The sequence below is a fragment of the Ascaphus truei genome, chromosome 4 (assembly GCF_040206685.1).
Source record: "Ascaphus truei isolate aAscTru1 chromosome 4, aAscTru1.hap1, whole genome shotgun sequence".
NCBI lineage: Eukaryota > Metazoa > Chordata > Amphibia > Anura > Ascaphidae > Ascaphus > Ascaphus truei.
The window spans coordinates 271,481,120-271,493,129 of NC_134486.1; the positions used below are offsets into that span (position 1 = coordinate 271,481,120).

At 42.0% G+C, this 12,010-nt stretch overlaps 1 protein-coding gene across 1 annotated transcript in view; it reads left to right on the top strand.

Annotated features, from left to right (window-relative positions):
• MANEA (mannosidase endo-alpha) overlaps positions 1 to 12,010 on the top strand; it is a 34,538-nt gene that overhangs the window by 20,238 nt on the left and 2,290 nt on the right. The window contains 2 exon segments of the mRNA XM_075597477.1: positions 5,725 to 5,801; positions 11,450 to 12,010. The exon segment at positions 11,450 to 12,010 is cut by the window's right edge and continues 2,290 nt beyond it. Of these exon segments, the coding sequence (XP_075453592.1) occupies positions 5,725 to 5,801; positions 11,450 to 12,010 (638 nt within the window).

Genomic DNA, 12,010 nt, shown 5'->3' on the forward strand with positions numbered 1-12,010 from the left:
GCCTGCTGTGTTGATTTTTTTGCTCTTACCTTTTTCCCATGGTTCAATATATAAAATTGCTCCACACTACTAACTATAAGATAAGGCATTTCCATTGGATTTATAGTTATACTGTATTTAGTGTTTTTTTCGAGCAATATCACATGAGAACAGATACGGCGGATTAAGATGAATGGAAAAATATTATAAATCCATTTAAAATCCACATGTAAAAACAAGTATACAACACAGAATGGAAGCGCTCAAGAAAAATGCATAAATGTAAATGTGTGTCTAAACTATCTTATTATTTAAATAGTTGTTGCTGCTTGAAGAAAAGAAATGTTCCCAGTTCTTGTTGAAATGAAGTCCAGAATGATTCAGCGCACCTCCAAAAAGATGGAAAAAGACAAATATATAGTCCACGGAGCAGATTCAAGTGACTGGAGTTGGTCCTTTCATTTTTACTGTTCTCATTCGTTTATGTGAGTGTATACCTGATTTCTATAAATTGGACTTTTATACAAACAAAGCTTTGAATCTCATCTGTAGCTGTGTGGAAGCAGAGGGGAAAAAAAGATACGTGTAAGTACCTGAACCCAGGCACGTAAAGGTAAGTGCATATCTCACCATCATAATCTTTCTACATTGTATGAACTTCAGTATATATTTTTTTCTTTTTCCATCTTTTTGGAGGTGCGCTGAATCATTCTGGACTTCATGTAAAAACAAGTACAGTATACTGTGAAAAGTTAAAAGCCTTAAAAGAGATTCACCTTCTCTCTACACTTCAAAGAGATTAAAAAGAACGTTGTGCATTTGCAAATCTATTCAAAACCCATTAACTATTTATTGCTCATGTGGTGCTTTTCTCTGCTATACGTTGTAGGCCTCTATTGCATAGAATGTTAAAGGTACCCGTAATAAAGCATTGTGATATTTTATAATCATTCTCTAAGATTACATTACTTTTTTTGAATTGTGAAACCATTGCATTTTTGGGGCCCTATTTACAGCTCCCAGTCTGTGTAAGTCCTTGCCTCTCTTACACCACTCTTTCCTTTTTGTTATGCCCCCTTTGCCTCTGCTGTGCCACTTGCTTCAGTGTGTCAGTTTTAAGCTGTGTGCATCAACACTGTGCAGTGGTTGCTTGGAGGAGAAACTATAAGGAACAATGATCTTTCTGCCTCTATCAACACAAAAGTCTTTCTTCTACTGCCAATGTATCTTCCTTCCTCCTCCCCCTGCCGGTAAAGTATCTAAATGGAAGAGAGGCCTAGAAAAAGGCGGGACGGGAGAAATAAAACAAGATTTTGAAATGACTAGCCATGTGCACTGGGAGGAGGAAGTGAAAGAGTCATATTTTTTTGGACAGTACCTTTGACCACAATGACAGACTTTCAGAGTAGCACATGGGAAGTTTGGAGATACTGTACTTTACAGATTCTGTCGAATACATTGAAAACCTATGCTAATTTTACAGGTACGAAGATTTTTTATTTTTATTTTGCCACGTTAAAACACATTCTTAGACATTTCAAAGATTTCTACTGCGATGATCCAGCAGTGAGGGGTAACTTAAGAGGGAAATTTGACCATCTGACAATGAAGGGTTAACGGTTTAGATTGTAAGCTCTTTGGGGCAGGGACTCCTTTTTCCAATGTTACTTTTATGTCTGCCACACTCCCATTATTGTGTTGTGTATTACTGCTGTGTAGTGCTGTGCACGTGGATGGCACTATATAAATAAAGATATACATACAGTACATTTAAACCATATGAAAAAGGAGCTTAATTTCTGCATTTGATTACAAAGAGTTAACATTTTGAACTCGTTCACTGACATAGCTGTATGTATGTTAAGAGACAAACCCTTGTGTTTGGACCCAATGGGAAAGCACACATGTCAAACTGGGTCTTGGGGTTAGCTGTTATACGGACACACACATTTTGTGATGGATATGAGAGAGATGTGAGTATTAGAGGTTGAGTTCCCAATAGTGTTCCTGCACAGAAGTAAATGGGTGGTCGGTATTGATATTATATCCTCACTTACCCCACTACAACCACCTGGGATGTTGCCTAGTGCTTTCCCAACCAAGGTCTCGTCATAGTAATGTTTATTCCTACATTTGTTTGGTCCATCAACTATGCCATTATGGTGTATGAAAGAAATGTAGTTCTTAAAGAAACATAAGATACATTAGGGCCTATTTATTCACAATTGCCACCAAGTACAACATGTACTTCGATGCATTTTTGCTGTGTTTATTAAAAAAAATATGTATGCATAAAAATCGCACAGTTTCACTTTTCGTTTGCATGCACATTTTTTCCCGATTTTTGCTATAATACCAGCCAGAGAGAAATAGGAGTGAAACACCCCCAAGCGATGCTTTCCAGAGGCAAATTCCAATATTTATACAGAGAATATAGAGAATATAACTCTCATAAACACTAAGTCCTGTTGACATGTTTCTTGTTGTGTTCTCAGATATTACACTTAGCCCGCTGGTCAACTGGCCTATTCCACAAGGCACCAAATTGTTAACCTGCACTGTACTGTATGGGCTTAGTGTTAGAGACAATAACGCTAGTGAGTAATTGAAATAAATTTGTACTCACTCAGTTGGAAGTTATTTTTCTTAAACCGTCAGCGTGCTCCAGTCTTTTAAGATGTCCATATAGCCAAGGTGTATGAGACGATGCACAGGTATGGGAAGAAAAATGTTGTAGGTGGACTGCTCAAATCAGGTACAAAATAATCCTTTATTAGCGGCACATAAAAAACAGCAAGGAGATGGACTTCCTCTGACGCGTTTCGGCGCTTTATCTCATCTCCCTGCTGTTTTTTATGTGCCGCTAATAAGATTTTTTTGTACCTGATTTGAGCAGTCCAGGTACTACTTTTTTCTTCCCATGCTTGTGCATCGTCTCGTACACCTTGGCTATATAATACCAGCCAGAAACCGATTAAGAAATATCCCCTCCCTCGTATAGGCGAATGGGGCTTTTAGGAGAGAGAGAGTGCAAATGTAATGCTAAATTGAATTATTTGAATATGTTTAACTTTTAAATGACTATATTTCCCAGATATCTTAGGTGTATTAACAGTTATCTCCCCACGTGGAGTATAGGTCTATCTATTTGAAGCTATACAAGTCAGTGGGACCTCTCTTCTCTATGGCTATTCGGTCAGTGACTTTTCAGATCTCGAAACTCACAACCACACCGAGTTGCTTAGCTAGAGCCAATTGTGTAATAAAATCTCAGTTATCGTATGGTTTAGACTAAAGTTGGGAAATATACCGCTAACATAGTAATACCGTGTTAATTAAAATGGACGGTAACACGATACTTGCCATTATTTATTACCGCAGTATTCCTGCCTGTCTGCAGTAGGCGTCACAGGGGTGCTTGTGTGAAGCTGCAGCATGTGAAAGTCTCTCACTGAGCTTCCTGACACGCTCCCCCTCACTCCCCTGGCCCCGTTTCTGGCAATTGTATGTTAGCAGGCAGACCAATAGTGAGAGAGGCATGGGGGCGAATCTGGAAGCTCCATGACTGATGGGCTTTCTTATAGGACAGCTTCAAGGAACCCTACCCCTGATAATCTTACTCGCCTCCATTGCCTCTTAACCCCTTCCTTCCCTCATGACTTAACCTCCACCTCACCCAAGGCCCCTTAAATGTGTGCAGGAGAGGAAGCTAATGGTGTCATGGTTTGCATGGACAAGAAGAGCCTTAGTGGGATTTTAGTTGATTTAGTCTAAAATAAAGTCATATTTTTTTTTCAAGTCGTTAAATTAAGATATACTAAAACTTAACTGCCTTTTTACATTTCTAAAAATTATATTTCTCAATAAATGACTAGGAACAATTTCTGAAGTATTAAGATTCTTTTTTTTTTTTTTTTTCTATTACCGGGATAATCGTTAACCCTATAAATTACCTATCTTTACTGTTGAAAATGTTTCATTATATCGTCCAATCCTAGTTTGGACATTCAAAATGTACTTAATGAATACAGTGTGATGCAAAACTTCACCCAGAAAATGCACTTTAATGAATATGCACCAATGTAGTTTTTCTTAATGTTTATTAAGTAATATTAAGTCACTGCTATTGTATCTTTTTTTAGTTAATGTTTGTTTAAGGTATTCCTTTTTTCATAACAATATTGTATAATGGAGGTTATCCATTGAACTGCACTGTCGCAGTTTAATGAATAACCACCAATGTATTTATATTGGTATGATGTATTATGTTGAATAAACGCAGTATTTTAAATTAACTACTTTATTGTTGATTTCAGAAATCTCCCATTGATTTACAAGCAGCCAACCTAGATGCGCTTTAATACTTTAATTATTGGCCAAGAGTTATACCACCAATTTTCCTTGTCTTTGTTTTTCTTGCAGACTATTTCTAAAACCGTCCCCTTTTAGTTTAGTACTAGCTGATATACCCGGCGTTGCCCGAGATGTAATGTTCCCCCTCTCTCCCCTCTCTCTCCCCTCCCCCTGTCTCCCCCCTCTCTCTCCCCTCCCCCCTCTCTCTGTTCCCCCATCTCTCCCCCTCACTCCCCTCCCCCCTCTCTCTCTTTCCCTGTCTCCCAACTGTTTTTCCCCTGTTCACATCAATCCGTACCCCCCCCAGCCTTTATATCTTCCCCCCCCTTACAGCTTCATGCAGTGTGGGTGCGGCAGTGTGTGTGTGTGTGTGTGTGTGTGTCAGTCAGTGTGTGTGTGTGTGTGTGTGCGTCAGTCAGTGTGTATGTGCGCGTCAGTCAGTGTGTGTGTGTGTGTGTGTGTGTGTGTGTGTGTGTGTGTGTGTGTGTGTGTCAGGCAGTCAGTTCGTGTGTGTGTGTGGCAGTCAGTCTAGTGTTGCCACCCCTCTCTCTTGACTGTCCCCCACCCCGCAGAGATGCGGAGGAAGGGGGACACGGGGAGGCTGTGTTTGTCCTGACTCTTCCCACTTCACCCCCCACAAACTGCGCGGAGCTGCTGATTGGGGGGGGCTGCTACCCGCTCGCAGGACCCCGGCCTGGCCCCACCGCTGGCTTCTTCCCCTTTCCCCTCCCTCCCCGGCGCTCCCGGTGGAGAAGAGCCGAGTGGGCGGGCGGAAGGTGGCGGCGTGATGTGAGAGGCGGCGTCGGCGTGAGTGCGGCGGCGTATCAGCATGTGGCGGCCCAGAGTGCGGCGGGCCGTTGTGTGCGGCAGGGTGCTGAGTGTGTCGGGCCGGAGTGCGGCACAGGGGGGAGCAGCGGGTGCTGGTGAGTGCGGTTCGGTCCAGAGGCGCACACGGTGTGAGTGTGGTATCACTGTCACGGCCTGTGTAGGCGTGGCCATGACGTCACCCCACCCCGCAGGCCAATGAGCTGTGGGGCACAAATACACACACAAACATTTTTTCAGACTTATATATATAGATTCAATTATTCCTATTTAACATATTGTAGGTAGGGAAAATATACCCCATGGGGCATATTTCTATAATTTCAGCAGTGCATATACAATGGGCAAGAAATGACCTTCAAGTTATAGCTTATACACGTGTAAGGATTTCCTTATTGATCAAAAAGACATAGTTAATGTGTACTTCTTAAGCTGTAATTTCATACTTCAGTGGTCCTAGTGAAAGATAAATGACCTCAATTATCTTTTCTAATCACTTTTTCTTGAGTGGTAGATTTATCTAGACATCCTATGTTTTGTAATTTTGACTGTATTTTTATTTTGTAGGTTACTTTTCACATTGAGCCATACAGAGAAAGAGATGACCGCAGCGTGCATGACAATGTCATATACATTGTTGACAAGTAAGTTTTTGTTGTTGTTTTTTTTTTTCCCCACTCAATCATTATTTCCTGTTAATCCTGCATGGTGTCTGAATTTGCATGTATTAATTACCTTTTTGGTTTATTCACTGTCAAGTTATATTTACATCTTTCTTTTCAGTGTGTAAATAATAATTACTAAAGCAGTTCCTTGTGGTATAGACTATAAATATGAAAGCAGCAGACCTCTCTGATTGCAATTTTTTTTTTTTTTCATTTTACGAAATCTGCCCTTTCCTATTTTGTTTTATTTATTTTTTTAAATCTTGGTTTCCATTGAGGAGATAAAAGCATTTGAGATGTTATGTTTTTGGAAGGGTAAAATTGAGATTACCAGAATCTAAAGGTTACAGAAGCTAGACATCAAGAAAATCTTTATTTGTAACTCTTAAGAAAATTATATTTTCAGAAATCCGATATGTTGAGGGGGCAAGATCCTAACATTATAGAGGTTAGCATCATCTAAACCACACTCCCTCTCCCACACACTTTCTCCCTTACACTCACTCTCCCCTCCATCTCCCACTATATCTTCTACACACACACACACACACACACACACACACACACACACACACACACACACTCCCCCTCTCACTTATATACACACACACACTCTCCCCCTCTCACTTATATACACACACACACACACACACTCTCCCCCTCTCACTTATATACACACACACACACTCTCCCCCTCTCACTTATATACACACACACACACACACTCTCCCCCTCTCACTTATATACACACACACACACACACTCTCCCCCTCTCACTTATATACACACACACACACACACACTCTCCCCCTCTCACTTATATACACACACCCACTCACACACATACACTTCCCCTCACACACACACAAACACTCTCCCCCTCTCACACAACCCCACCGACAGACACCCCCACTACAGAGTTAGTGTAAATGTAGCGCAATAAAAATTCCCAGCCATAGATTTCTTTGTGGAAATGTGTTACCCAGCTCTAGGTTCCTTGAGATGTATTTTTAGAAAATATATACTCTTATGGGGCTATATTTATGCTAAAGGTTAGTTATGCCTTACCAATGATGGCGGGTACCTCTTGCAGTCAGCCATGAAAAATGCATGTGTGAAGTAGGCAATATACTGAGTAATACCACAGTGATAAAAACTGAAGGTAGTCGATATGTGACATGATTTATTACCACGGTATTACGTTGTGACGGCTTCCGGGGTCAAAGATGTGCCACTTTGAAGCTGTCACACGCTCCTCTCTCTACCTTCCTCCCTCTCTTACGGCTGTGCTTCTGTCTGCTTCAGAGCAACAGGAAGAGCGTTAGACTGCGCTTATAGCGACGGCGACAGTGACGCGACGTCACGTCTAAACAAATTCATAGCAGCTGTCGCGTGCGCTTATATTTGATTTTTCCAGCGACCGCATGTCACGAGGGACCAGAAGTTTTAACACCAAAATTATCCGGATCCTTTGATTGAGCAAAGCAAGATTTACAAAATATTATGAAAATACACTTACTGGGATGGGGTAAAATGAAATCCTCTACTTCCAGAACGAAATCTTTAGAAATTGAGTCTCTGAGCACAATCTCCCAGGAGGGGGGATTGTGCATACACAAAGCCGCAAAAACTGTCTTTGGCTAGTGGCGCCGCTCGCAACCACTTTTTCTCCGCTGGGACTGCTTGCTTCGTTCTACCCTTGTAGAATTGGTTTGGAAGACCTTAGTTCTTACGAACTCCTGAAGCTGGATAGAAATCTTGGTTATGATGTTACAATTTTGTACCGCACAATGAATCTAATCTCCCGATCGGTTGCAGGTATCTTTAAACAGTAGAAACCCCTATCTTTACGCTCTGCAGCCAATCGCTGCATGGGAACTGAACAGCCCACCTATCCCCAGGTCTTGCCAGTAACGCCCAGCACGGGGCAGGGGCTTCATAGTATGCCAAGGGCATGCGCAAACTTTGCACCTCTGCCACTTAGCATACCCGGCCAAACCCCTTCCCTGGTGCCGGGTAGTCTACTCCACCCAGACATCTGGACATCTGCTAGGATGCCAGCACTTATTTTTCCTCCGCCCCGCTTAATACCTTTAACGGTCAGAACCTTTTTAACTGTACTTTTGCAGACATGCTGGAACCATGCCAGTGTGATACCTTACAAGTCCGGGATTAAATTATGCATGATTCACTCACAGGAATGTCCTGCCATACGCCTTTTGATCACTGTACTTGCGAATCAAGTGTTTCCGCTGCTCCGCCCGCCTGAATGCAAACTCCTTTGCTCTTATAATATTAATACACTTAATAGAGGGGGACTTTCATTCATGATTTTTCATGAAGTTTATAAAAGTAAAATATAACCATTTTAATCATTTGCCCCCAGCCGCAAGCACAGCAAAATTCAAAGCGCTAGGATGTTCCTAGCCAAAGTTAGCTTACCGCTTATGTGCTGTGTGTGAGGCTGCTGGAATTTAAAAACCTTTTTTCCTTTCTGCGGTCTGCAGGGAAACACTGTTGCAATACTCATAGTTGATACATAACTGTTGCAATACTTACACAGTTTTATACAGGATATTGATGTGGTCTCCTTATACCTAGCGGGACACACACACAGACATTTTTAATACATTTACAGTGTTGCAGCCATTACTGGGCTGCAGAGCTAATACTCTACACTTTAACTTAAACCCCGATAACTCTCTTCACCTTATCCCTGGTGAGAGACGTACGGAACCCCTCACTGGATTCTGGAGTTTGGCCATATACTGGGACCTGTACTGTAACCCAGTTCCCTGCCTGGTCTTACTGCCCCAGGCTGTGCTGAAGCAGGGAGATTTGGCGTTGAGCTGCAAACTGCTTTCTAGGGAGGATTTTATCTGGTGGTCTGTGTTCCTCATCTTCTCAGGAATCTGGGGAGATTCCTGAGTGCATGTTTCTGGGTAACCCGCAACATTGGCCCTCTTCTACCCAAACACACCCTGACAACAGTTTACCGTAAAATCATCCCTGACTCTCACACCTTGCACATCTCAGCTGGTTAGCACTCCTGGAACAGTAAAAAAACACATATCTTTATTACACCTGCAGTTACATACCACAATTCTGTGGAAGAGCTGACACTCCCAATTCCCCAATATGGTTTAGGGCATTCAGCCGGGCATAATGCCTTTATTTACTGGCCTGGGCACCATCCACCGTCACACCGCAGCCTGATGTCACCGTCGCCGGCACTATAAGCGTAGCCTTAGGGAGGAGGGGAGCATATGGCAGCTCCGTGAGACACTGTGTGCAGCAGCTGCAACGAAGCATACTGGTCTTCTCTCCCCAGACAGGCAAGGACTAGAGGGTCATAACGCGTGCACATTAATTCCTACCTCCTCTGGCAGTCTTTCTAATCTAGGACCTCTTTCTGCCAATATAATATGTACAGCTTTACTCATCTGGTATCCGTGTACTTAAGAAAATAAGTAGTTTTTTTTCCCTCCAAGCTATTTTCCTATATAAACATGTTAGATATATACTTGCATTATCATATATCAAGTGAGCCTTGGAAAATTTTAGCAGTATGTACTGCACCGACACACTTTATTCGAGCAAATACCCAGTATGTACCTGGCAGATACCTGGAATGCGCCGCTCCTCACCTCTGACAAGCCCCGTTGCGTTTGCCTTCCCAGCCTGGGTTCATGCATGGCTGACGGGCGGCTGATCTGTTAAATGATAATGATTAGGATTTAATAGGCTGCAATGCTTCGCGTGTCTACCAGATGGCATAAATTCATGAATTGTAATGCAGTATATATATATATATATATATATACTGTGCAGTATTGCAGCCAGCGGGAATAAAATGCTTCAATCCCTGCCTGGAAAATAACCCAATGCACTCGGGCAGAAAACAGTCACAAACCTCAATACACCCGGGTATACCCGAATTCGTGGGACTAGCCGAGCTCGAATAAAGTGTGTCGCCAGTGTATGTTGCACTATGGATAGCAGCAGTCTTTCCGAATATTGCCATGCATATTCGAATCGGCCCTTTAGATATTTTTTGGCACATCCTGCTTCAGTAGCCCTTTCAAACTAGGTGGATATTCAGAGCATAGATATTTGATTTACCTGGATTAAGAGAGATGTGTTGATTTTATAGAGCATATGTCTTCCCATGTAGAATCACTTAGTGTATGCACACCCTGCAGGCTTTAAAGAGGCAGTCTACGCAGCTTACATGCAGCATTTGATTAGGTTTATTGAAAACTAATTACCTAAGCTGCCGATCAATTCGTTCTCCTGTGATCGATCAGCAAAATCCCATTTCTCAGGTTCACGATATGGCTGCCTTTCAGTTTCAAATCAATCCTTCGGTCAGTGTAACTCAGCAGCTACAATGTATTCTTATATTACTAAGGTAACATTATTTATTGTTACAGTTTGCAGCTTAAACTGCTGGGAATATTGGCAACAAAGTATCACAAACAGGAAAGTGTTAAAAAGATCTTGCACTTGGGGATTGTGCTAAAACCTGCCAGAGAATGCAAAAGATGCTCAGTATATTAAAACTCATTAAAATAACATTAAGAGTTGAATTTAAAATTAAAAAAAGGTAGTATTATCTAATACTATGGAACCGATTTATTTAAAATAAACACACGTAGGATATTGCTTTGATTGCTCCTTTAAAACTTTACAATGAGTATATCACAAGGGCTAGTATACATGCACGGAATGTTTGAGGGCCATAAAATGATGCTGCTACAGATGTAGCAAGTGTTATTACGCTTGTTGTTTATCGATGATTTACCATAGTGCTATCGATGATTTACCATAGTGCTATTATAAATGGTTTCTGTAGCTACCCAAGGAAGCTTGATACATAAAAAAAATCAATAGAAAAGGCATTGAGTGGGGGAAAAAGAAATGCAGTAAGTATTATCTAATATTACATAACTGATTTTTTTTTTTTTTTTAAAAACACATACAGTACCGACACACTTTATTCGAGTGTGGTCGGTACCGCAAGCCGGGAAATCTCCCGGCTTGCTAGTGGCCGCCCCTCGGCGCGCGGTCACGCGTCTTCGGGAGCGCGCCCCCTGCACGCGCGTCCAGGGGCTCCCCGAGGGAGCCCTGGTGTCCCGCGATCGCGGGACAGCGGCAGGGGGTTCCGGGGGACCCGGCGGACCCGGCAGCGGTAGGGAGAGCGCCCCGATCGGAGGGCGCTCTTCCGCTGCTTCGGCGCGCGCCCGTCACTCGGGCGCGCGCCAGGCTACTGCTGCGGCAGAGAACGGGCAAATGCTCGAATAAACTCTGCCACAGCAGTACAGTACCGGGTTTTGAATGAAATTCTGCTTTTAAGCTAATCATTTTTTTATACTGAATATTAAGAGTTTTTGTGCTACTTTCAGTTTGTTTCGAATTGGTTAAGTATAATACTGACCTGGCACAGGAAATGCTGCCTCATAGCTCCACCAATTCTAGACTAAAGTACATGTATTCCTTGAAGTGTGGGATTTTTAATTCCAATGTCCTAATGTTGTGTGTGTATATGTACATACTGTATATTAACATTTTATATATGCTCCAATGTTTGTCTCCTCACAGTGTTATGTTCTATCTTTGTTTTCTAGATATGGAAGTCACCCCGCATTTTACCGATACAAGACCAGCACTGGTAGAATGTTGCCAATGTTCTATATTTATGATTCATATATAACAAAACCGGACATATGGGCAAATCTTTTAACACCATCTGGATCCCAGAGTATTCGGAATACACCATATGATGGAATTTTTATTGCTTTGCTTGTAGAGGAAAAGCATAAATATGATATTAAAAGAAGTGGCTTTGATGGTTTCTACACCTACTTTGCCACAAATGGTTTTTCTTACGGATCATCACATCACAACTGGCCTAGTTTAAAAGAGTTTTGTGACAGCAACAACTTAATGTTTATTCCAAGTCTTGGGCCAGGGTATATAGACACCAGCATTCGTCCTTGGAACGTTCAAAACACAAGGAATCGAGTCAATGGGAAGTACTATGAAACTGCTCTAAATGCAGCATTGCTAGTGCGACCTAGTATTGTTTCCATTACATCATTTAATGAATGGCATGAAGGAACTCAAATAGAAGCAGCCATTCCCAAGAAGACTGCTCAGATTAAATATGATGATTACCTGCCTTATAA